Here is a 27,216-nt window from a genome sequence, read left to right on the forward strand (position 1 = left end):
GCCACCGCAAAGACTCACCTGGGGCCGCCCCCGACACCCCTCCAGCCTGCAGGCCCCGGCCGGCGTTACTGGAGGGGCCCTGCTTCGGCGGCCCTCTCACAGACCCCCGGCAGCCATCCCCACAGCTGAGGCGAGAGAGACGCGGCCTCCGTGCGCCAGCGGGGGCAGCCAATGGCGGACGCGTGACCCCCGCTACCCGCGGACCCCAGCCCCAGCCCGGAGCCTCCTCTGCCCGCCAGGGAGGGCTGCGGCAGCTTCAGCGTGCGGGGGAACCACCCCCATCCCTGCCCGCCGGCTCGCTGAGGAGCGGGCAGCGCAGGCGGGAGCAGTGGCGAGGATTCCAAGGGTAAGAGCAGGTAGCGGGATCCCCGATCCCATCGCATCGCGGGCGGGGGACGGACGACACTTACTGTATCCGGGCCGCGGTGGTCGCGTTGCCGGTCCGCGCTCGGAGGCACGCCAGCAAGAGCAGCCTCATAGCGGCCCCTCCTGTCCGCGCGGCGGGAGCCACCTCAGTGATGGGCAGCGCCGCCGCCCCCTCACCTGCCGGCGGCCCGGACGCGGCCCCGCAGCCTCCCGGAAACCGCGGCGCGGGGCCGGGGTGCCACCTGCCGCAGCCCCCGGCCCGCCCTGGGGGTGGCGGGACCACTCTGGGGAGGGGACGGCCTTGTCCTGACCGGTCCTGTGCCAGCCCCTCACCTGTAAATAGCGCCGTGTGTTTTCATTCAGCGGCACAAAGACGATGGGCTCACAGCATGGCTTCGGGGGAGCCCTAAATTAAAGGTCTTCGGAGAGAACATGAGGAGAAGGTCGGTCTCAGCCACCGTCTCCTCAGGCTACACTGCCGTTGCCATGTGTCTCCCAAGATGGAGGTGGTTCATATTATGTGCAGGAATGGGGAAAATACTAATTGTGGGTAAGATGCCAACAAGTAGAAAAGCCAGAGGAATGGGCTCGTCTAAAGAACAAGGCAGTGGGATGGTCAAAGACCACACCGAACGTCAGGAAGGCCATATAATGAAGAGCCAAAGGTGTGTACGTCCAGGGGAGAGGTTTGGTGAAGAACCTCAGCTTCCATAGCAGCAGGCAGAACCCAAAGATTCAACAAAGCAGGGAAGACAAAAAGGAAGAGCCTAAACTCAGGAGGGGAAAAGCTGTATCCAAATCACCAAGCCAGTCTTCAGGATAAACCCCAATTGGGAGCACAGCGAGCAGCAAAGACCAGATGAGTGGCGCAGCAGGCACCAACACTGAGTTGAGGGAGTCTGTTGGGAGACTGATAGGGGCCAGGCGGCTGACTTTAGATATGGTCTTGAATTTGGGTCAGTATCTTGTGAAAACATTGAGAGAACAAGCAGGACATTTGTGGCTGGGAGACAGATGAGAAGGAGGGCGTGATCTGACAGAAAACTCACTTTTTTTTTTCCTGTATACCCATAACCTGGTCTAGTTTCCTGGTGGAATTCACTACAGGGCCACATGGATGCTTATGTTTCCCCAAGGCTGTAGGAAGGGAGGTCTACAAACTGCACTGCCTGTGTACTGTGGCTTAAGGCATTCCTCCAAGTCTCAGTATCAGGTAGAGGGAGAAAAATATGCCAGATACAGAGAAAGGCTTTTAAAGTTAGTAATTTTTAAAACAGTACTTCTTTAAATAACTCACGTGGATCTCTGAGAATAATTGCAGGAATTGAGGGTTTAGAAGTGATAAAGATATATATTTGAGTATATTCTGGCAAATTGTAAGCATTTTGGTACACTGGCCCATGTTTTGCTAATGGGTCTTCATGCTGCGGAGCTATGTTCAACTATCTGCATCTCACTGAGTTACCACTTAGAAATAATCCAGCACAACATTGTTCAGACCATCTGAAACTCCACCCAAGCTAAAAAGAATGGTTACAACTTAAAGGAGCAACAAATCTTGTATAAATACTAATTTAAGGGAACAAGCTATTTTAATGTCCATTTTCAAAAGCATTACTGGCATGAAATCCCAGCTCAGTTGAAGTTCAGGGAGCTTTTGTGAATCCAGTCAGGATTCTAGCTTTTTGTTTCACTGGAAGCAGGCTATAGGAAGCATGTTCGAGCTTTTGAGAGCACTTACCACCCTCAAATCTAGCACCAGTCATCACTGCTGCACAACTGTCAGTTTAACAGAACTGTAACGTATCACACTACTGCATGAAGCTTATGCAGCTTTCGGTCTCCTGGTACACTGCTACTCTAAATCCTGTCCCAACAGATGCTCCTTCTGGTTCTAAGATCTCACACACACGATGTAGCTCATCCAGCTACCATCCGGCTGCATGGCACCGAAGTTGGCAGCGTGCATGCCAACCAAGAAACATATCTTGCCCTGTACCTAAAACAGCCTACATCATCCAAAACAGGGATATTTCCTAGCTGCATCCTAAAGCAGGATATGTGATGATGCTCAGAAAGACGTGTTTTGTGTTAAAAGGAAGCTGCGGTTTTGATATCTGCAAGAGAGACCTAATTACAGAGAGCTTGGCCGTTGTAACTTTTCACCACTGCTAGCTGTAAAACCAGACAACAGCTATCCAGCACATTTAGTGTGTAACACAAAAAAGACAAAAATGCAAAAGTAAAACAAGGCCTGCTCCATGAGACATATGAGGAAACTTAACCAGTCATCTGGGAAATAAAAAGAAAGTAAGGGAAACATTCAAAGAGGTCTTAACATTTTATCACTATTTATGGTGACTCTGGTTTTCATGCTATATAGACCTTGACTGAAAAAAGGTAAAAATGCTTTGCAGCATTAATTATTGTTGTGTCTCTGGAAACATGTATATGCACTAATGCATCACTATATAGACATAAGTGTATTCATTGTATTCAAAGAGTCACGGATATATCTTGATAAGTAAGTTTTACATATACTGTAGCTAAGTGTTCTTGTTTAGAGGAAAATTTAAACCCACCTTCCTGAAGCTGCTGTACTTCCAGAAATAATGTCTGGGTTCTAACAGTAGCTTGTGAATTTCAGTGAGAACACCTACTTTCTCAGTACCTGAAGATTTAAATAACATTTTATAATGTACATTTCAAATACTACTCAGCATTGTTAGGTGTTTGTAACAGTTGTTGGGTAGTCCAATATAAAAATCTCGCTCCAGTCACAAATTATGAAGGGCCTCTAGAATGTGGTATCTGCACATATTGAAACACACAATAATACAAAGTGTGCCAAATTACTTTGTAGTCTCTAGCAAATACTATTAGACCCCTTAGAAAATGTAAGCTCAACTGATATATTGCATTAAGCTAGGCAAAGCTGACACATACTCTTTTAAATGACAGAATCGGTCATGTTCACAAAATGTGATCTCTACAGCTAGCTGCATTTTCCTTATTGTCCTATGTCACAAAATTTAACTACTTGAGAGTAAATATATTTAATGAGTCATTTTAATGGCATATGTTATTTAGGAAGGCCCATCATTAAATTAATATTTACTTTTACAAGCATTGCTTGCTCAATTACCAACGCTGCTCCAAAAATGTTAAGTCATATGCACATGTTGGGTGTAACTATATGATGGCAAACAATTTACCTTTTTTTCACTGAAAACACACAACCAAGAGTATCTTTCCCACTTTGTTCTGGCCAAAATATGACTTTATGATCCGCTGTTGAAGACAATTATGTACTTCCATGACCTTTACCTCAACATATGTGATGGTGGCGCAAAAGGAACACTTAGTGCCTTGATCGTGCAACCACTAATTTATGTTTTCTCATTTTAATCATGCCCTTTGTTCCATTCAAATCAGTCTTCATTCTCCACATGTACTTATGACGTACTATTACTGCAGGTACACCTCAGATAAACCTCACCCCAAACACCAAATGTAGGACACACATCCAGCTGGCGCTCTCCTGTTTAGTGGGACAAGTATCCACAGAGCAGCTCCAGGCACAGGTGTGCATGCTTCATTTATCAGGGGCAGTGTAAGACGGCCAAAAGAGTCATTAACAAGGCACATTTGCGGGTTTTCTGCAGGATGGACGTTTTAAAGGCACGCTCCTCGCTTTTGCTTTTCCGACTGAGAAGCAAAGTAGGGAAACAAACCGCGCTGTACTTTCGCTGTCATTGTTATTGCTGGAAAAACCTAAGCAGAAAAGTAGGGCTCTCACGGAAGCCAGCACTGAACCCGTGCCATTCACAACGTCTCACCCAGCTCCAGTTAACCCTAAAATGCCATTCCCAGCCTGAACTAACACAGGAAATAACCGTAAAATGTTTCCTCTCCCCGCCCCGCCCTCTTTACCACCTAATGCAAGCGGCGAGGGGAACCCTGCAGGTGCAGAGCAGTGACCTCCGTTCCGCGGTGCAGCTCCGCGCACCACAGCTGTAACCAATGCCCGGCCCCGCGCTGGGAGCACCGCTCACCAAGCCCCGGTGGGTGCGCGGCGGGGTCGGGACGGAGGCGCCGCTATGGAGGAGCCAAGCGAGCGTAGCCCTTTGCTGAGCAGCGCGGAGCGCGGCCGGGCGGCGAGCAGCGCCTTTCATGGGCGGCGCTTGGCCTGCGCTGCCGTGCTGCTGGCCGAGCTGCTGGAGCGAGTGGCCTTCTACGGCATCACCTCCAACCTGGTGCTGTTCCTCAACGGGCCTCCCTACGGCTGGGAGGGTGCCCAGGCCAGCCAGGCCCTGCTGCTTTTCATGGGCATCACCTACCTGGTGTCACCTTTCGGTGGCTGGTTGGCTGACGCCCTCCTAGGCAAGTTTGGCACCATCCTGCTCAGCATGGCACTCTACCTGCTGGGCATGCTGGCCTTCCCTGTCATCGCTGCACCGCACACCCGCCAGGGCCTCTGTGGGGACATCCCCCTGTTCCCTGTAGAGAACTGCTCCTCTCCGGCCGCCAACGCCACCATGACGCCTTGCTCCCTGGTGGGAGCCACCCGCTACTGTGCCACAGCCACCTTCATCGGACTCGTACTCGTGGGGCTGGGCGTCGGGTCAGTCAAGGCCAACATCACCCCTTTCGGGGCAGACCAGGTCAAGTATTATTTGGCAGCTGCCAAATTGTGTGTGGGTGCAGATCTGAACCAGGAGACAGGTGTCAGTCATGTAGATGGGCTTACCTTGGTGGGGTGGATGGTGTGCCTATTGATGCACATCACAGTAGGTGTTAAGTCTCAGAAGGAATCAGATAATGCAGCTTTGTTCTCTGTGTAACGTAAGCTGTTAAGTTGTACCCTGTTTGATACATTTTTAGTGTCTGTGGTGTCTGATCTCTTATGACTCCTGGCTTCCTCGTAGCCCTGCCTTACTTGCGGTACCTGGTTTGGTTAAGCCATCACTGTCTTGAAGAGTTGGGTTGAATGCTTAATGGCCATTAAGTGGATTGTCTGCATCCTGCACTGTGGATTTAATTTGATCTTGGATCTCATCAGGTGGAATATCTGATACATATTTTAGGTTTGACAAGGATAACACACGCCTTGTATGGCAGTGGTCAGATATCTTGATAAGCAATCATCCTCTGTAAGTGAAGGCTAGAGAACAGTTTTTTATGCTTTAGACATTCTCTGTCTACTGCACTGCCCTTGAGTGATATTTTTGTGCAGGATAATGCTGCACCACATGGTGGATGGGAAGGTGCTCTCAACATGGTAAACATTACCTGAGCCCTTCTCATAAGGACATGTCCTGTCAAACGACCTTATTCACATCATCATTTCAGTGATGTCATTCATTGGATCATCACTGCAGAACCAAGTGGCTTTACAGAAAACATTTGAGAGACAGCTTATAATTAAATGTCTGTTGGAATGCACTGTTGCGCATATATATGTAAACTTATTCATTTTATAATCTGCTAAGGTAATGGGTATAATTTCAGCTTTGCAAATGGAGAATTTCAGATGGTTGGATATGAGCAGCTTTTCTAACCATTGTTCTTGGTGACAAGGCAAGGAAGATACCTTTATACAGTTGTGGGTGTGTTTAGTGGCTCATTAAGTTCTGGTTAGAGCAGGTATCAGAAATGCCATGAAAGTCTTTGTGAGAGGTAGAATCTACCACAGGATCTTGCCAAACATACCTCTGCTATCTAATTTGTAGTTTACATCTGTAATTCTTTGTATTTGCTACATTATAAATTCTGGAGTTCTGGGTGAAAGGCAGTATATAAATGTAAAACATTATTATAGCCTAGGATTGCGTGTCCCCAGTGTACTGGTTCTGTTCAAGCCAGCATGAGCCCATCAAGTGAAATAGCTTTAATATGACTTTATCTTGTAAGGTGTTTTTCAAAGCTGCCTGCTTATCCCCAGAACACTTTATGAACATTAAATATAAGAGATAAATAATGGCAGGAACAGAGCAAAAGAAGAACCATTGCCAATGGAAGCATAGCTGTTGTAGCTGGATTTTCTAAAGGCTTTCCCCCCAGGATTTCACAGAAAGCAGGTTTTGGATAGGGTTGCAGATAATTCACAGTGATTTATGTAGGGTGAAGCAAAAGAAATACTCCTTTCTGGTTCATAATAATCAGTAGAGCTCTGCCAAGTACTGAATTTTTGCCCTTCTCTGGTTTTCTGACTTATCTATTATTAAGTATGTTACAGCATACCACTTACATTGTTGTGCAGTTTTGGGCCCTCTTGGGTGCCTTCTCCATGCATCGAAATGCAGCAAACCGCTGGGTAAATGGATATGTATTGCTGAGAACAAAGTCTGTCTTCCAGAGTCACATTCTTGGGAGGCCAGAATACAATGCAAATGTGTTTTGGCTGGACACATGCTGACGAGATTTGTCCTCTTTCCCTTAAATACCAAAAGAAAATATGAATTGTATATAATGTTGTTTAGCTGGTATGAACCAACTTTTAGATATTGTAAATTATACTGTTTGAACATCTCTTAAAAATTACAATGGATTTTTTTTTTGTTTTAATGTATGATCTGTAATTTGAGCCCAAATATAATTAGGATATTTTTCTTTAGAAGAAAAGAATCACTTTGTGGAAATTGGGAACTGAATTCTAGTATTTATTTTCCTCTAAAATAGTTTCTTAACTTCTGTTACATGGATACTTTTAGAACTGCTCTTACAAGTGGCTAAGTAGGCTTAGTATAGAGTAACTTTTCTCAGTCAGGTTAGCAAAAAAACAGTGACTGCAAACTAGGCACAGACCAGCTTTACTTTAACTGTGTTTATAAATAAGAGCCTTTTTTCTAGAAATTCAGATTGATCTGTCATACTGGTCTAAATCTGAACTGATGGTTCTCAGAATAGTGTTTGTAATCATGTGATGTGTATAACCTGGCACTTTCCAGTTCCCCTTTTAAGTGCCAGTGTTCTGCTGTCACTTCCTGTTCTATGCAGCAGTTTGTGACTTTCTGTACTTGGGAAACAATATGATTTTCCCTCATCATTGTGAAAGCTGGTTTAGCTTCAGCACTGAAGCCGACAGTAGTAGTAGGCTTCTGATCTAGTATCAGCTAGATCAGGAGTAATTATAAATAAATCTGTTTTGGGGTGATGGTGATTAGAGATGCTAGTTTTAAACCACATTATATCTTCTTTATGACTTGAACCACATTCACTGATCTATCAGTCCGTAATCTTCAAAAATCTATCTTTGCTAAAATCATTGTTGCAGTAGCATCATCAGACACAGAGTGCTATTGGAAATTTATTGGAAATTGCTGGTGGAAAGACGGCTTTAGAGTGATCTTTGTTTTTTTTTTTTTTTTCAGCATTTACTTGTAGAGCTTAGATTTGCCAGCCTCTGGGGAAGGATGCAGGACCATGTATAAAGAACTGAACATCACTAACTGCAAGTTACTTTGTTGTTGAACTTTCGACTGCAACCATCTAAGACTGTAGATAAGTTTAAAAACTGCAGTTGTGACACTCACATGGGCAGTACTAATTTGTGTCTTGTTTCCAGCAGAAGCAGAACACATGTGACATTAGTGAGAGGAAGCGGACTTTAAATGTGGACTAGCCAAATTTTAGTATAAAAATCTGAAATTATGTAGCAGCTCTGGTACTGCGCTTTCTCCAGAGACTCTCGAAGACTAACCGGTGTCTGTAATGATGGATTAGGTGGTCAGAAATTCTCTGTGAATTTGACTGTGGAAAACTGTTATTGTTCTTTCTTTTGTGTGCTAAGGACAAGAGCAAGCTTCTGTGTTTTCACCCTTGCTCCGTTGTGTGGCTGTTCACATAGTTGGCCGGGATAAGTTTGGGGTTTTTTGTTACATTTGTCACTTGTGACTGTCAGTTGATTGCAGAAACTGCTAATGTCAGTAACTTCTAATCTTTTTCCTTTCATGTGAGTCAAACAGGAGGTCGTAGCTTTGGATTTGTTGTGATCTGAAGAGGGAGAGAGGGAAGATTATGACATACTGGAACTCTGTAATGTTGTGGTTTAGGAAATACTTGAGATCATTAGCAGATGACGCCAAATCAGATGAAGCAGTGGAATGGTAGGCACCAGATAGTCACTAGCTGTGGCAAAAATAAGAAATCCTGTGGATGACCTTTTCTTTGAAACTGCCTTAGAGAGCTAGGAAATTACTTTGTGACAAAGCAAAGCATCTAATGGGAGCTATGGAGAAGACGTGGTGCTCATAGATGCATGCCTCTTTACATAAAAATCAGGAGAATCGAATAGAATCTTAATGTTTGAGCTTTATAATATTTTTGGTTTCAAGCCATACAAACTGCTTTTGATCATCTCCTAAGAAAGACATTGCTGTTTAAAATTCCAGGGGAGGAATAATTCAGCAAGGGGTCATCTTTCTTCTAAGGCAGAATGAGGTCTAAGTATTAACCTCAGGGACAGCTGTGCTATGGAACTTGCCATTGGTTAGGTATCTGTAATGACATTTCATCAGGTGTCAGAACTAAAGATCTAATTCCTCTCTTGTTGCTCTAGTTGCATTTAAAATTTTGTTCTGATTGTAAGATGTTAACCTTGTATCCTAAATGAGTTCAGTGCTGCAGTGCAGAGTTATGCAGCTGATGTGTCCTCTGCTGAAAGTGGCTGTAAATAACCTAATGACTACACAATTCCCATAACAGTGTTCCAGGCACTTAGGATTCTTTATCATGAAAACCGTGGTTGAAATTACCTCTTATCTGGCCATAATCAGTCTGATATATGTTATGTGTTAGAAATTTTTATTCTGAGAACTATTTCTTTACTATTTTGAAATGCAGTGCTGCATAGGTCCCAGTTACAAAACTAAGAATGTCATTGTGCTTTTCTTTCTACATTTGGATTAACTACATGTGAAGGATAGTTCTCATATATATCAAATAAAACGCATTTTTGACTGTAGAAAAATAAGAGGTTAGATTTTTCTTTTGCAAAAGTTATGTTAGATGTCTTGAAAGTAGCAGGATTACTTCCTCTTTAGAGGCCCACCTGAATGCAGGCAGCATTGACATGTGGCCAAAGACCAACAGAGCAGCTGTGGCCAGACTGCTTAGAGCTGCTCATTTCCTTCATTTCTTTGTTGTTGGAGTTTTTTGGTGTGAGTTTTTTGTTTAATTTTTGGAAGAGTTTGGGAGGTGATTTTTTTAATAATTAAAATTTGGCCTAAGGAAAAATTAGGGCAATTGGGATGCTCCTTGTATAGTACAATAGGTCATTCTGTATTTTTATTGAAGCAGAAGCACTACTGGATTGTTTCTTATTGTTCTTGGGGAATGACATGCTATCCCATTTACTAGGGAAAACAGCTGTGTAAAGTTTGAAGAATGCAGAACAGTGAACTGGAGACTTGGGGCTGGGTATTATGCAGTGGGAGTTGATTAAATAAGTGACAGCTGTCCATCACTGGTAAATTCTGTGGAAAATGTCTGAATATCAGCTCATTTGCAAAGCCATATGTTACCTAGAACAAATAAATTGTGTGTATTAGGTATGTGCTAATGTTCATTTCAGGGCACCTTTGAAGAGTTTTACTGCAGTGTTTTTGTGCTGTGATAGGAGACCTTGCACTCTAGCCATGGCTTTTGGCTAATATTTGTGTTTTCCTGTTGTAAGGAGTTTGACTGAAACATGGTAAATCTAAGAAGGTAACCTTTTCCATACCTTTGGGTTGCGATGGGTACAGAATCTTTCAAACATACTTATTTTGACTTTCAGTATAGGGATGTGGAACCCTTAGCCTACAGGACAGATTTGATCCAGGACCCAAACCATACTTATGCCATTAATGTGCATCATTTTCCTACTGCAGTTGCTGGTAGGATATTAAGAAAACAATGAAGCTAGTGATGCTGGTACCACAATCTGAGTGCTGCTATGCTTGAGCACAGATGAAATTGAGCAGAGGGAGCAATAGATTTTTCTTTGTGCTTGAGTGATTGAAAACAGTGCAAGCATAAGGGGGAAAGGGAGAATTCCTGCTGTTTTGTGAAAAATACTTATCCTTGATAAAATAATAAAATTGTGGCATTGTTTTCTTCTTGGTCCCTTATTAGAATATAGTGTCTATTTATGAAGAGTAGACTGATCTATTTTGTGCTGTCACACAGCTCAAGTAATAGCCCAGAGGGGGGAATTTTGAGTAGTTCACTGTAAATGCAATACAGCTCCTATTTTATGTGGCTCATGTGATATTTGGAAGGAGCTACAAGGATTGCCTTTTAACTCTACCGTGTCTTTTGGTTTTGGTAAGACTTCTTCATAGTTCTACCACTTTGACAGGATATTCCACTGGCTAATTCATGGTAAGTTTTATTAATTTAGTAATGTTTGTCAATGAAATACCATAGTGGCATTTCAGATGTGGCTATGGTGTGGTTTTTAGTGTGTATATATACTTTGATAAGGAAGCAGAAAATGGATTCTGTTCTTTGTAAGAAAGACAGACAATGTGTCTGTCCTTTGAGCATCGTATTACTTTTTTGGTCACTCAGTTTCAAAAAGGATACTGGACATGGAGAAGAAAGCTTCACAGAATGGCCACACACATGGTCGTTAGTTTCCATGCAAGGAATCATGAAACACTCTACAACTTTCTATCTCTGAAAAGGCAGCTAGAAGAAAGATGTAACAGTGGCTTGTGGAAATAATGATCAGGGGGAAAGGCAGAAATGGGTCAGGGATGGGATAAAGCTCAGCTGTCTTTTGTTGTTTCCTGGAACTAGGTAAAATGAGTGAGGCTAGGAAAAGGCAGGTTCAAAACACACAAATGGAGGTGGTTCTTCTCACTGTGTAACTAGCTGGGGAACTTTTTACCACAGGGTATTACGTGCTGACCTGGGTTCAGAGGTGGGATGGATAAGTTCATGGAGAGGTGATCTGCTGCATTTGTTATGTAATAGAAGCTGTCTTTGGTTCAGGAAGTTTCTCATAAGCTAATGTTTGGAGGCAGGGATAAAACTTGATGGAAGCATCATGCTGTACTTGTCCTATTCTTACCATCTCATAGCTTTTCTTTGCATAGATGTGAGCAAGGTCATTTGTAAGAGAGAGGGGGAGGTCATCCTCCTTGCAGAAATTAGAACTGAGATTTTTATGGTGAAGAAATGGAAACTTCATAAAGTAGATTGTTAACTCTATGTAACTTAGAGCACTGTGCTTACAATGTAATTGTTTTCTAATATCTGGGGGTCGGAAGGAATTCCTAGTTTGATACACTACTGCAGGTGCTGACTGTTAGAATTAGGAGGCGAGTACCAAGTTGAAATTGGAAAGGCAGAATTTCTTGGATTGAGGCTCCAAGATTGTATCTGACATGCTAGCAGGCCTGTCTGAATGCCTAACGATGCTATTAACTATGCACAGGAGTAGATACTTTAATGTTTCTTTTGTTAGGCATGGTTAAATGATACAGATGAGTTTATGTACCACTGAGAAACTTGAAGCTGTAAATCAGAACTGACAACATTAAAAACCTATTTCAAGGCATAGCCTGCTTTTCATATTGCAAACTAAACACAGGTCTTTTGAAGATCCTGCAAATGAGGAAGGGAAACTTGCAATTAGAAATCAAGAACCTGACTCAGAAGGACTGGTGCATAGCACTGACTTGCTAGTCACTATTAATGGCCTTTCAGTCATAAAATAGTGACAAATAGAGTATTACGAATTCTTCTACAGACTAGTTGATCTTTTTGATGTCTTTCAAATTGTAATTTGCATGATTCCTCTTACATCGCATCTTATGAGTGATGTTAGGTTCCCGTGACTTAATTACAAAACATAGGTGACTTACAGTAGGCACTACAGAATAAAGAGTGATAATGAACACTACAGGATAGTTTTATAAACCAGGGTTGTCTTTACTTTCACTTGAGAGACATTGAGAGCTCCAAGCAGGAAGACAGCACTAGGAACAGTGCTGCCTTAATAGAAGAATAAATATTTACTGGGATTTTGTGACACCTCAAGCAATCCAAATTTATTTATTCAGTTTTTAAATGTTGGAGGGGCAAGTCTTCAGTTTATGTTGAGAGGCATTAGGACTGTGCTAAAGTTTAAATTTGTGCTTTAATTGCCAAGCAGTCATTTGAGGCTTAGAAAATGGAATATGGTTATCGGTTATGACAAGTTAAGAAGCAATTAGTTACAATGCTAATAATTAATTTTTAAGTAGGTTAACTTTGTTTACCAAAAAAGATAGTTATTTCAACTTCTGTGGACTATGGGATGTTAGTCTGAGTGAGCTTTGTCTAGAGAAATGACCAAACGAGAGACAATGCAGTAGAAATAATGATGTCCTTAATGGGGAAGCTACAGCATTGTATGGCTTATTTTATCCCTATCCTAAACTTGTAGCAGTAGGTTACTGATATAATGGGGTAGCTCAGTAAGGTGTCATTTCATCAAATATCATGCTAAGCCCGAAACACTTCAATGATTTCAGTATGACTCTAAACCTGAACTCTTCCGTGCCTTGAACTTGATGGAATCTAATAAACAGGCTTCATTTTCTTCAGAAAGGGAGTGACTTGTTTTTTAATCCTTTCCAGGTCAAAGACCGGGGTCCAGAAGCCACAAGAAGATTTTTTAATTGGTTTTACTGGAGCATTAATTTGGGAGCTATTCTGTCTCTGGGAGGCATTGCATACATTCAACAGAACGTGAGCTTTGTTATTGGCTACAGCATCCCAACAGTTTGCATTGGGATTTCATTCATGGTTTTTTTATGTGGTCAGAGTTTCTTCATCACAAAACCACCTGATGGTAGTGCCTTCACAGACATGTTTAAAATCCTCACGTATTCTTGTTGTTCAAGAAAGAGACACGTGGAACATTCAGCTAACAGGTGTGTATTGAGCTCTGTTGTATAGTCTGGATTCAGTGATAAGAGTTGGAACTAGTTAGTTCAAACTAGATGGCAGGAAGTCACACCAGGGAATACACTGGGAGATACAATTTTGCTTTGAGAACTGGAAAATTTTAGTCCTGGAGATACTTTCTGGAGTGAGAGAGTGGCACATCTTGAAATCACTGGGTCTGCTTGCTGCAAGGTCAAGTCTGCTGGTTTTGATTGAATGCTGTGGCTTGCCAGATCATTCTGAAAGCATAACATAACCTAAGCAAGCTGCCTTTAAAGCATTAGTTAATTTTCTTCTCTGCTTAGATATGTTTATGGGATGAGTTCTGATTTGAAAAACACTATAATCTGCATTTAATATTCAGAGTGGCTTGATGGACAGCTAAAATGTCTACTGATGTTTTGCTTCCCAAATGGTTACCCCACTCTTAGGAAGGCCGTGGAATACTGTTGGCCTTCTATGTATTCATATTACAAAACAATTCAATTAATAAGAATAATCTGTATTTTGTGATCCTCTTCTTAAGTTCTGAATTTGCAGTGCCAGTTATTCATGCATGGTGGTGTGAGGATGGGAAATAAAGAAAGCTTTATAATAGAAGTTTTCAGCTGATGCTTTCACCTGCTGATGATCCATCCTGATCTAGTTGTTCTGATGCAACTTACACAAGTAACATTTTTTGGAAATGTGTGACCTTTTTATAATGAGATATTGAGGTTTTGTTGCTGCTTTACTGAACATTTCAAATTCTTTTCAAAAGCGAAAGCCAGGGAGTACTTCAGCAACCTCGCAAGCAAAGCCTGTTTGAGATGGCCAAGCTGTCTCGTGGGGGCCCATTCAGAGAAGATAAAGTAGAAGATGTGAAGGCTCTTGTCAAGATTATCCCTGTCTTTTTGGCTTTAATACCTTACTGGACAGTATATTTTCAAGTGAGTAGTTCCAAATAATTACATTTTTATTTTACATGTCTAAAACCATAATTTAAGGGCCATAACTTCCTCCTCCTCCTCCCAGTTGCATTTGAAAGATCTCTTGGCAGTTGCAGTTCTGAGTCTGTGTTATAAATCTAACTCCTCTCTGAAAATTACCCCCCTGAGCAGTTACCTGGAGGAAACACACAAAAGCTTTTGTGGGGAAGCTGTTCTGTAAGGTTTATTTACACTTGGCATTCAGTAGCAGTGATTCTAAAGATGAGTATCGAAGAAGATTTTTTCGGTACTCTGGTATTGGCAGTTTGACCTGTTTAACACCCATTTCTTCAATAATGTTAACTACTTGTCTTTCACACATCTGGGGTTGCATCTCGGGAGTAATTTTAATAATGTTATATTAGCAAAACTAATGCTATGTGATGATAGCTTCTGATTTTTTTTTTATTTGCTAGATAAAATTGTGGAAAGCTATATTAGCTTACCAGTATGCCAAAGCATCTAATTTCGCGTCTCTCTGAGGACTCTCATAAATATGAAACTCATTCTGAACTTGAGAGATGAAAAATGGCTGCGAAGAATACTTTCAAATAGTATTTTTACTTGCTAATAAAAAAGAAAAGAAAATGATAGTTAAAACTAACAGTTGTACAATTTAACATCTCAAATATTTGAGCTATGTTTCATCTTGTAGTTGATTCAGATAGGTCAGGGTAAGTGGTTCAGATTTCATTTTGATTAATTCCTTTCTGGCTCTTCTGTCTTGGGAAGAGAAGTTGGGATAGCAAATACGTTTTGGTAGAAAAATACACAGAAGTTGTTTTTAAGGTGACATGAATGATTCTTTGCTTTTAGTAAAAATAAATGTAGGGGTTAAAAAATCCTGCAAGGTTCTGACACTAATTCTTTTTGTTTTGCTATAGTAGCACTTTACCTCTGTTATCATCTTTGTTAATGATTAAAATGTAAAAATATCTTGCTCTCAGTAGTCCTCCTCCAAGTAATCGCATCTTTCCTACTACTAGATGCAGACAACATATGTATTGCAAAGTCTCCACCTGAAAATTCCTGAAATATCAAATGACACCAACTCTATTCATACGGTAAGCTGGCAAAACGGTGAGAAGCTTCTTTAGTTGAAGTGCAAAACAGTATTGTACAAAAATTCCATGAAGTTAAGGTAGTGACTAAGGAGGATCAATGACCACAGATACTGGGTATTTAGAAACATGACACATAGTCCAGAGATTTTGGCATACCTACCAGTATATGAAGTTCACACCATCCTGTTTTGTATGTATTCAGATTGCTTTCACTGCTTCAATTAAGAGTATCTTTATCCTTCAGCAAACAAAGTATGATCTCTGAAGAAACCTTTTAAATTCACATGCCCTAAGTTTTCACAGTTGCTAGTAGCACAACAACGTTCGTACAGACTCAGTAGGAATACCCATACTTAACTGTAACATTATTATTTGCAAATTCAGAACTGAATGCATTTGTAACTTCATACTGTTCAGTTAATATTTATTCCCTTTACCTTGGATCAGTTGAGCATACTGAAGGTAGTTGTTCAATCACTGTATTTCAAGAAAGGCTGGCATCACGTAATTGCAGAAATGGTACTGAGAATTAAAAACAAAGTATGACTATATTAACAGGCTTACTGGAAACTCTTTTAAAATTAAGTTTGGAATCACAGAAGAGTTTGGGCTGAACTGACCTTAAAGATCAGTTTCTTTTATTTTAAATTAATATCAATAATACAGAATGGCTTCAGTCTTCTTAGAGATCAAAAAAAATGCTTGTACTTTATTTGTGTTTGAACTTGCTTGAAAACTGAACTACTTTGAATCATAGCTGAAGGCTTAATGGAAATTAGTGGTTAAGTAAGTGGTCAAGTAAGACTTCTAAACCAACCCAGTGCTAGTTAGTTACTTTTACGTAGTTGAAAAAAAATAAAGAGTAGTCTGACACTTCTTCAGTTAAATGCATCAACAAAAGGATCTAAGGTCAGTTTCTTCAGCTGAGTTCTCAGTTTGTGTAATTTTTGTTGCATAGCATTTGGGCACAGAACACCATGGCCACCTTCCCTTCAAGGTTAAGTTTTGGTGTGTTTGAGTTGCATGTTTATTTAAACATAAGATATTTTCTTGTTTAAAAAAAACCTGATTAATCGGAGGCTTCTGCTTTAGTTGCATCAATTTTGTGGATTACATTCAAGGTAACTGGGATTTTTTAGTATACTCCTAATTCTTCAGTACAGGTTGGCACATTTACGTTTTGATATGTAACCCATTTTGTTCTTTTCATTGAGCTTTTCATATTTATTTATTGCTTGCATTTAAGAGAACTCTCTGGATTTTTTTTCTGTTATTATGAAACATGTGACTGTCTTGTTGAAACACTGTCAGTTTGACTAGAGAAGTGGCTTTTCTTTCTTGTAACAAAGTGTACACATGACTTCAGAGTCCCATTGTCAGTCTGAATATTTATAGTATAGAAATGAACGTGGAGCTTTGGTTATCAAACTGAGCCTTTCCCATCACTTTTTTGGGCATTAGAATTGTTTTCAAGTTGTAAGGAGAGTATTATGTTGGAATTAGTTCAGAAAAATAATGGCTTTTATGGGTTTTGCTGACAAGACTAAAACACCACTCATGCTGTGTAGCCACTTTTTCGAACTTGAAAGTATGGCTTTAAAAGTTAGTTACCTGGTTTTAGTGTTTACGTAGAGTATGCAGAATTCAATACAAGGTAATGGAACAATAATCCTGGTCTGTCTTGATACTTCTAAACCATGATTTTCTATCTTGCATAAGAGTGACTGGCTCCTTTTTCTGCAGTGCATCAGTTATGTTGCTCTTCTTGGTTTATTTTGAAATACTTTCCTGTGGTTTAACAGCATTAACAGTAGAAGTCAATAATAAGTTAATTTGATTTTTGCTGCCTTCTTTGGTATGTGGTCTACTTGAAGGATGCTGACCTGCAGCCTATATTATGTAGGCAGTTTCTTTGAAAGCAATTCTGACTAGTTTGGTTTCTCCAAATGGAAGTGTTTGGAGATAATAAACGAGTGGTAATACAATGTTTTACCTTAGTAGCTTTGTACCTTATCAGGTCTAGGCTTTCTTTAAGCTCTTTTAGGTACCTCTGCCCAATACTAATCAAGTGTATTTACTAATATATTTCCTCTTGCTATGAAAAGAGTGATATATGTGTATGCCCTTTTAATTTGCAGGCTCGTGATAGAGTAGAAAATGGAAAAACGTAGATTTTTAAACAAAAAAAACTGCAAACCACCAAAGAACCCCAAACCCAAGTGATCGATTGTATGAAATGCAGCAGTGCCAGAGGCATTTGGTATTTCTCTTCTTTCTTAACAGATTCAGCAAGGGCAAAAAATTCCTACATCCTTGACTCTCATTACACAAATCAGTCTTTGTACAGACTGTTACAGAGGTTAAGGTTAGTGTGGTATTTGAAGCAAACAAAAAGGTGAATGGGAGAGGGAGGGAAATTGACAGGTTTGAAGTTTTGCTGAATATTTTAAAATAAGCAAGAACTTGACTAACTAAGCAGAATGCACTGTGCATTTTCCAAAGTGAGTGAAGATGGCTAAGCAATGTATGTAACCTTGTGTAGCAAACTACTGAATATTTTTATATAGCCAAATGAGCTTATTACTCCCATTTTCAAGTGCATGATCTTGAAATGCCTGGAAAACATTAAAGAGAGCTTAGGATGAATTCAGTTCTAACATCATAATTGTACCATTCATCAATTCATATTCTATCATCATCTACTTCTTGGGGTTTGCAGACTATGAACCAGAAAGCATTTGTCTGGGTGCCTTGGAGAACTGCAATGACAACTGTAATGCAGAGCAAGAAGGCAGTAGTATGTTTAGTGGCTGTTGCAATGTGTCTACATGGAGAGGGTGCTAAAAATGTCCTCATACATGCTCTAATGCTAGTTGGAGCTTTTGACAAAGCTGAATATGGACATGGCTTGATGTCAGTCAAAGACTTGGTGCTCTTGGTGCAGACTCCTGTGAAAGTGCCAAGTCATGCTTAGCTTATGAAGATCTAAAGGTTCACATTTTGCTAACTCATGTTTTTGCAGTTTGTCATCTTGTCAGCCATGCTGGAGTGACTACAACCACTCAGTGAAATAGGGTTCTAATCTCCAGTGAATGATACATGCCCACACTGTGTTAGAGGGCTGAGGGCTTTGGTTTTTGAGATACTTGCAGTGGCTGAGATTTGCAGCCTTAAGGGAATGTGGCTGGCTGCTTCAGTTACTCTGGCTGTAGCTTTGAGGGCCACAGGCCCCTTGGTCATCCTGGATAATCTCTAGAAAAATATTTATCTATTTTAACCTTGTGCTTCCGTACCCACAGAAACAGTTTAGTACCAAAAACCAAATGTGTCTGAAACACATAGATCAAGCAGTGCTTGTATTTTGGGTCACAGAGTCAGTGCGATGCATAGTACAGTATCACACTGTTCTAAATGCAATATAAAAAATACCCCCAAACCAGAACATGTTTATAAATCTTCCTGTACTGTCTGTTTGTTATCTCTGAACAGATGCTAAATATTATTAAGCTTGGTAGAAATTGTCTCATTCATACAGACGGGAATCTTACTGTCAGTTACTGATTCTTGCAAATGAGAAATGCATGTATTCCACCATACTATTTGTTCATTTGACAAGTGTAATTTAATTTTAATTGAGTTTTGTATTCCATTAGTAAAACTCTGTTTCCACTACTCTGTGGCATATTTCTGAAAGTTCCAAGCCTAATAATAGATCTACAGAACCTAGCTATTAAATATTTCTCGTGACTGAAGTAGAAAAAAAGTTTAATTCTGTCAAACTGGAGTCTATCACTGGAAGCAAAACAGTAGGGACTATTTAATTGCATTAAATCAGTTCCTGACTTGTGCGCTATTAATGCTAACTTTGAATGCTTTTAAAGATGTATCTTGGGGTGTATTCATTTAAATAATTGCACAATTTTGTTTACTAGATTTGAGTAGCACAATCAGCCATTCCTCAGACAGGTTTTCTATGGCTAAAAAAAAGGCTTAATGGCAGAAAAGCTCCCAAAGGATAGTGTTTTTTTTGTTTTTTCCATTAAATGTATTTCAGGATGCATGCAGAAAAACTTGGATGTTGCAGCAATGCTAATGGCCATCTCTTCTTTCAAAAGGAATTCATATAGTTTTAGTTAACTTTTGCTTTAACAAAAATTAAGAGTAAGGTTGTAAAATATGGACCCTCTGAAGCTTAGAAATCTTACAAAAAAATCCTTTGCAAAAATCTTTGAGTTCTACATTTTGTTTTCTTAGAGTACTCTTCATCTGCTGAGTCCTTTTCTTAGTCCTCATTTTGCGATGTGCAGTATTATTTGCATTTGTGAAAAGAACCTTTTCACTCTGAATAGCTGATGTTGTTCAGTTCTAGTGGAAAGCTCCTACACCCCTGCACCTTTCCTCCCCCCCCCCCCCAAAAAGACCCCAAACCCAAAACAACAGCCCCAACACACACCCACCTCAGCACAGCTGGAAGCAAGACTATGCAGTACTGTTGGAGTTACTATGGTGAGGAATCATTTGTGCTTCTGAGCTAATAGAATCATGACCTGCCAAATTAAATGAAAACCTGTATAACTGATTGTTTTCCTCAGCTTTTACACACATTTATTTTTCTTTTCACAGTGTCTATATCTGCAGGTTATTTTGGCTCTCAGTGTTCCATCAAAAATATTTGTCTTTTGTAAAAAATAATAGTAAAAAATCAATCCTTGAAGTATGATAATGCTAACTTAACTCATCTATTCTTTCAGTTTCCAGCAGCCTGGTTGACTATGTTTGATGCAGTGCTTATTCTCATCCTTATACCCTTAAAAGACAAATTGGTGGACCCCATTTTAAAGAGAAATGGCTTGCTTCCATCCTCACTGAAGAGGATTGCAGTTGGAATGTTCTTTGTAATGTGTTCTGCATTTGCTGCAGGTGAGAAAACAATTTTAGAGATCTACTTACACCGTTATTTTTTTCAGCTGTTTGCAAGAGCATTTTTAAAAAACCTTTGTGAATCTTTAAGATTATTCAGAATTCTTTTTCATGGGTTAGTTAAATGGAACTGCATTGATATATTTCTCACAATGAAAGAGATTTTACCCAAGGACTTACCGAACTGTTTTGAATGTTTGTGATAATTGGACCACTTTTCCTGCCTGAAACAGACTTTGAGCATACCTTTTAAAGCCAACTTGTTAGGTAAGGTTTTAACATACAGTGTTACTTTCTGGTATGCTTGATAGAAAAGAACTGTTTGGTTTCTGACCATGTTTTCTCAACAAATCCTTAGCTTCATGTTCAGTGCCTGAGCAAAGTGTCCAGTGTTTATAAGGCTGTTAGTCACCTTAATTTAAACTTTATGGTATTGTGGAGGTCTATGTTGTCTGATTTATCAACAATTTATTGTTAAGTTGAAAATTTATTTAATCTGAAGAACAGTTCAGAAATAATTATGTTCCTTCATACAGTCTGACTTCTGAGTATTAAAAAAGTGAAGTTTTACCTAAAATCCTTTCCCTGTATCTGAAATAATAAAGTTAGGTTATGGCTGAACAAGAGTTTCCTTACACTTTAGTTTTTTTTCTCCCCTACTTTAATGTTCCCTAATGTTTAGGAATTACTGTAGTGTAAAATAGCTTAGCTATAGCATGAGAGGAAAAAGATGGCAACTCTGTTCAAACCATAAATCGGCTGCTTTTGAGATGATTTAAAGTTGTTAAGCACTGCTGATGTGGAACTGAGCAATGCTTCATAGAACCTATAGCCTTCACCTAGTATCACTGTAATGAACATATTGATAAAGCATTATAGCATTAAATAAATTAATTTCAGCACTTGTAATCTCCTATATTTTAGAGAAGGGGACATTTTATACGGCTATTAAGATTTCTCTCAATAAGAGAGATAATTATCTTATTAGGCCAAGGTCACTTTCTATGTAGGCAAGGAAAGTTCTTAAAGCAAAGTCATTTAAACTTTAAAATAGGAATGTTTCTCTTATTCCATATTACTTAGGACACTGCTACCAGCAAAAGAAGATGATGTAAAACACTTAAATGTCAGCTCCTTAAATAGAACCTGCTGGCTCACATATAAGCGAATGCACAACCAGCAGTATCTGTCTTTACTAGTACTGGGGAAGAAAAGCATATGAAGCTATGATTGCTGATTTGGGGAATGTGTTCATACAGCAGAATTCTTCAAAATTTGAAATGCCACCTTGTTTTCTACTCACCTACGAATGTAACTCATGGCTTTGTTGGTTTCGTCCTCTCCTGACTCTTCTTAAGAAGATGAATTCTTTGGGTGGTTACCTGCAGTTTGGTTGGAAAGTTTAACCTTTCGGAGTAACTTAACATCCCTTCATCATAACAGCAGTTTAAGAGCTTCAGTTGTGACAAATTTGGGGCCTAGGAAACTCTTTTTATTTCTAGCAGGGTGGAATGCTTCTGTTGGTTTGTGTTTCATAAAATTTTTATAAGTGTATTTATAGAAGCCATATATTCGTATGCATAAAATAAAACATCACTTCCAACCATTTTTGCCTTGGAGAGAGATACTGATTAAAATTGTAAACGCATGAAGATGTTAATATCTTAACTTGCAATCTTGGAAGTATCTTAATTTGTTTGTGCCATATTTCCATTTTAACTTGCTTATCTTAACTGACATTAATTGTGGACACTACCTAGGCTGCCTATTAGGTTGTTTAGATTATTTTAAGTATCTTCTAAACTGTGAGAATAAAAGTGATTAGATTTAATGAACATCTGCCAGTGCTCCATGCATTTAATCGTAAATTCTAAGCAGCAGTATTTAAGGTTATTCAACTGGAAAATCTACTTCATTATTAGAGTTTAAACAATTATAGCAAGACCTTAAAATCCCTTTAACTACTAAAACCATAAGATTAAATTTGAAGTTCGTCTGTCAAAGTGTGAGAATCAATAGATTCTGGATTCCAAAGTACTCGACTTTGAAGATAATTTATGGCAAAATTTGGTATTGCGTAGTTATGCTCATATGTGGCTAAATACCTCCTAAATCTGCATGTGTTGTGAAGAGTATCAAACACATTAAGGATCATTTTGAGATGCAGTGATTTTTTTGTGTGTGTTGAATACGTATGAATGGAATTACATCCAAGTTCTTAGCTGACTGCATTGCTTTGGTTACATTTTAATTAAGTTCCATTCTGAAATGTTTGGCAGCTGTATTAAAACCAAAACATAAAGAAAACCAGCTTTAATTAAATTAGCTCCTCATAGTCCAGCGGGCACAGAGGTGGCTGAAGAACTAAAAGATACTTAAGATGGGTAAGTGGTCACCTAAAAAGTGAGGAAGGTAGAGGAAAAAGTGGTGGCCTGGCACTGAGGTATTAAGTTTAGAACAGTCTTTACCTGAAAAACACTTGTTAAGAAAACACTCCTTAAGGGCCTCAAGGTAATATTTAAACAAACTTGAGTCAGCCTAACATATTTTCCCTGTACAGCTCTTGGATTTCAGAAGATCAGACTGTAGAGCTGTTGTGAGATTTCAAGCTGAATCGATTCTGAACTGCTATGAATGAACAAACACGAGTTATAAAATGCAGCTTTCCATCTTTTTCAAAGAACTCTTAAGTCCCTTTTTAATGTGTGCTTCCTCACTCTGGTTTTCAGAGCTCTGGCTCCTGCTCCCTAAAATGATGAAATACAATGTTATCCTTTAGCATACGATTTCTAGAACTTCTTGTTTAGTTATGGCCTCACCTACAGACTACACATGGGAGCTATAGGGGGCTTGCCTCATGCTTTCTTCCAAGCTTGGATCTCTTGCCATGACCAGGGCTAATGAAGAAACTTCATGTCATGGTATGAGGTGGTTTTTGCAAGTATTAGCCATTTCCCTTGAAACACGGGCACTTAGCAGAGAGACAGTGATCTGGTTGGCCCCCTCAAAGTTTGTATGTCACAGACTTGAGAATAAACAGGAAAACAGATGTTATGTTGTGTGTTAGAAATTGATTGTGCTCGTTTATATGAAAAGTGCTGTCAATAGGTTCAGCCAACATCACACTAAATATCTATGTCATCCTTTGGCTGCTTCTAGGAAAGAAAAGCTAGAAGTGAGGAAGCAGATATAATCAGTTGTACATGGTATGATACCCATGAAGCAATGTGTCTGTCATCTAAGCCTTGTACAGTGGTGGTGGATTTTATTTTGGTAACAGGAGTGATATTTTGTGGCCCAGGATTAGGTCAGCTCTTGGCTCAACAAGTAAAAAGAGACCAAACTGACAGGCACTAAATAGGAGTCCATGTGTGTAACAGGTTCTGTAGGAAGTAGTTTCATTGACTCAGTGTTGCTCCTCTGAATTGGTAATGAATAAATCCACCTTATTTCCAAGGATATTGAAAGGTCTTTTATAGACCTTTTTTTGGGGTGAAGCAGGAAGTTTCTCTGCATTTTGTGTAACAGTGAGGCAGATCCCTTAATGTGGGCAACTTCAACAAAACCCCTACAGCATTATTTGATACTTTCTACTCTAAACTGTTGTGAGCTAAAAGTGGTGATATTTTACCATCTATAGTACCTGTTTCTCATTTTGCATGAAGTACTTCCTATGCAAAGAACTGCTTGTAAATCAAGCTTTAATGAGCTTTTGGATCACTTGGGATGGTAACTGTCATATAAATGTCATGGTCATATTCATAGAGGGTTTCCATAGTTCTACAGAACTAGTGTAGCTATTTAGGTAACTGAAATGGTTTCTAAATTATTAATACTTTAGTGGCAGAAGCAATGGTTCAACACTGCAAAGTAGTAGTTTGTGAAAATGAAATTGCCTTTAAAAAACCCAACGTAGCTCATATGAGAGAGCTCTCAGCTAATGCATCTGGAAAGGGGTTAAGTATTTGTATAATTATCCCTACTGAGTAATAATATAATCACCAATTCTGTGGCAGAAGAACTGTATGCTTTGGAAAAACAACAGCAAAAATAGTCTGAAATGCTTTGTGTTAGGATATAAGGAAATACATATTCCTATTTTATAACTTGTAATTGCAGTGCAGGGCTGAATCCTCATTTAGTTCTTAATATGAAGAAACAATGTTTGCGTCTTAGGTCATTATTTTCTCCCCCCCTTTCATGTAGGAATTCTGGAAGGCAACAGACTGAAAATTGTAAAGGTTAAAACAATTAATCAGACAATTGGAAATGTTACATACCATGCTGCAGATATGCCAATATGGTGGCAGATTCCTCAATATGTGCTGATTGGATTCAGTGAAATATTTGCAAGTATAGCAGGTAAGAGTCTTTGTGTGGTTTAAAGCTGCTTTCATATCTATCATAAATGATGGATTCTTAGAAAATAAATATTTCCTTCTCAAATCATTATAAATAAGCTCTAATGTTCCCAAATACAGTATTATACGATATAACTTAATATAAGTGTCAAAGCAAACTATTGTCTTTCACATTTGAAAATTGGCTTTTATGAGAGTATGTTATCAAGGCTGAATTTCAAGAAGAGCAACACTTACAATATTCATTTGTCATCCAGTTAGCGCAAGGTATTTGCAAACAATATAAAACAATATACTCTTCCAACATCGTATTTGAAAGAATAATTTCAATGCAGTATTGTCTCCTCTGAATCTTCTGTTGCAAATAAAATTTGTGCTTTGTAATGTTTTTTGGCTTAAAGCTGAGCTCACCCTTCAGAAAGACAATCAGTAAGTGGGAACACCTTTCTGAGGGGAAAAAGGAAGAAATAAGCCATCTTTGGAAAGGTTTATCGCCAGCTTAAATTCATGTTACTTGACTTTTTACATCTCTAATTGAGTGTTACATAACTCCTATCTAAAGTTTTTTGGTGAGATAAGTTTTTTTCTGTAGTTGTTTTAGTACTTCAGTGTGATACTGGGCAAACTGAAGCACTGTTCAAATCCTCCCTTTCCTGAACAAATGCAAGAAAACTTAGATTTCTTAATACTCTTCTGTGTGATGCAGTGAACAGCTGTGTGATCATATTGATTTATTTTTTTTTTTTAAACTGAAAGTGAAGTGGGAGGAGAGGGTGAAGAGGACTATAAAATCTTATTTTCTGCTCTGTTTCATATACATGCAGGGCTCATTAGAGGAGGAAAGCACATGCAACATATCTCTTGTCACTGTGGTATGCCTAACAGTGGTTTACTGTAGTTAAACGAGTGAAAATCTACTGTGAATCTCTTAGCACAGTGTTTCTGTATCTAGTGCTTGGAAGCAATGCTTGGTTAGCAGTAACAGAAACCTTTCATGATCATAGAAGTAGCTATTCTGATACTACTTAAAGAGATTTGCAGAGCTTCCTGATGTAATATATTGGAACTCTTCCAGAGTCTTGATTTTTAAAAATCATTTAGTATTTGCTTAACTATAGTTAGTTATTAATGTGTTGAGAGTGCTGAACTTTGAAGATCGTCAGTTCAAACTGGCATTCCTTATAGCTCTTTTTCTTCGATTCCTTAGGACAGCATTTCTTGGTTTCATTTCCCCTGCAGGAGGTTACTTTCATTCCTCACGCTGGGCAAGTACAGTGGGTTAAAATGAGATTCTCTAATTCTGTAAGCTCTTGCTGGCGGTAGCCCCAGCTGTCACATGGCCCATTTGTTCCCCTCTTAGTGGAACAGAGAACCTCCACTCCACCGGGTTTCTGGTTACACATGTTCTACTGTCATCACAGTTGTTAGGAAATAAAACAAGGTGGTTGGATTGCTAAGCAAGTAAAAGTGTGGGCTTGGTTTCCTTTCCTATCTAAGGAAACAAAAAAAAAAAGCTCTAAGCTTCTCTACGAGCTGTCTGGCCTGTGATTTCGTGTGATGGGAAGAGTTAGACATATCTATCGCATATTAAACTCCACCTTAGTTATTTAGTATGTTGGAGGAATTATTTTGTGATACGGCTTTGCCTTGTGTGTATTTGTAGTTTTGTGATATGCATTCAAATGCATCATTAGTGTCCTCATTCCTTTCTGGTGAACGGTAGGCTGATGTCTCCCACCAGATTGGTCTTGGGAGTGTCCCATTTACAATGTGAATGCAGTTAGCTCTCTGCTTGCACATAGCATGTACCTGGAAACCAGCACCTCACACAAACTGTCTAATGATAGTAAACATAAGATTTAGACATAAGGGTCTTACTGGATTGCACCAACTGAAATCTAGTTCTTCATTTCTTGTTCTGCAGTAGTCAGTATTGTATATGAATGGGTAAGTGCCAAATGGCTGAAGGTTTGAGGTAAGAGTCTGATCTCTGATAAAGGTCTCTGGTTTCCACCACTCTCCACCCCCTGCCAGTGATGTATAGACAAGTCATTGAATTAATTTGTTTCAGTAAACACCTATCATTTGTTCATTATCTTTAAAAAATAAAGAGATATCTTTAGATAGATTTATCTTTAAAGGTAGAGGGGGTAGTTCATGATCTCTAAAGCACCTTATGACTCAAGATGCTACACACTTTAGATTCTTCAATGGATAGTATGCTTTAGCAGTGCAGTCAACACATATCCTTTAACAGAGGATATATATTTTAGTTTCTCTGTCGGGCACTGTTACTAGTTCATAGGTGTTTGCAAGGAGAAAATAACAAACCTGTCTGCAGGTTGTGGAAGGGTCAAGGACTTGATGCAGTCCCTGCTTGTTGAACTCCAAATTGAGGGTTGGTTTTTATTTTTCCAGCTGCTCTAGTGGACTTCTTCATGAGAAGTGTTTAAGGCTCTCACTATTCTAGGTGAACACTCTGCTGTTCTGCACTTGCTGGGTCTGTACCAGGAGTTTTTTAATTTCAAAACCTGTTGGCCAGTGATAGGAAATGCAAATGCTTCTCTTTTTCATTAAACCAGCCATTCTATGCAGATCTTAATTGCTTTATTATTC

At 39.4% G+C, this 27,216-nt stretch overlaps 2 protein-coding genes across 4 annotated transcripts in view; one reads left to right on the plus strand and one right to left on the minus strand.

Moving 5' to 3' along the window:
* GLT1D1 (glycosyltransferase 1 domain containing 1) overlaps positions 1–6,835 on the minus strand; it is a 58,206-nt gene extending 51,371 nt beyond the window's left edge. The window contains exon 1 of one of the 3 annotated variants that reach the window (XM_057414949.1): positions 6,617–6,835. In XM_057414949.1, the coding sequence (XP_057270932.1) occupies positions 6,617–6,657 (41 nt within the window). In that variant the 5' untranslated portion in view covers positions 6,658–6,835. Of the gene's footprint in view, positions 1–410; positions 616–1,169; positions 1,189–6,616 lie in introns of those variants that run through there. The other 2 variants (XM_057414951.1, XM_057414948.1) reach the window with 2 other exon arrangements.
* Positions 4,433–27,216, plus strand: part of SLC15A4 (solute carrier family 15 member 4) — a 30,390-nt gene continuing 7,606 nt past the window's right edge. Inside the window, exons 1-6 of the mRNA XM_057414944.1 lie at positions 4,433–5,030; positions 12,979–13,274; positions 14,048–14,216; positions 15,242–15,319; positions 20,071–20,239; positions 24,446–24,601. Of these exons, the coding sequence (XP_057270927.1) occupies positions 4,467–5,030; positions 12,979–13,274; positions 14,048–14,216; positions 15,242–15,319; positions 20,071–20,239; positions 24,446–24,601 (1,432 nt within the window). The 5' untranslated portion in view covers positions 4,433–4,466. The remainder of the gene's footprint in view (positions 5,031–12,978; positions 13,275–14,047; positions 14,217–15,241; positions 15,320–20,070; positions 20,240–24,445; positions 24,602–27,216) is intronic.

This window comes from Pezoporus wallicus, unplaced genomic scaffold (assembly GCF_028554395.1).
Source record: "Pezoporus wallicus isolate ANWC-B61680 ecotype Strahan unplaced genomic scaffold, APGP_CSIRO_Pwel_v1 contig_8047, whole genome shotgun sequence".
In the NCBI taxonomy this organism is placed as follows: domain Eukaryota; kingdom Metazoa; phylum Chordata; class Aves; order Psittaciformes; family Psittacidae; genus Pezoporus; species Pezoporus wallicus.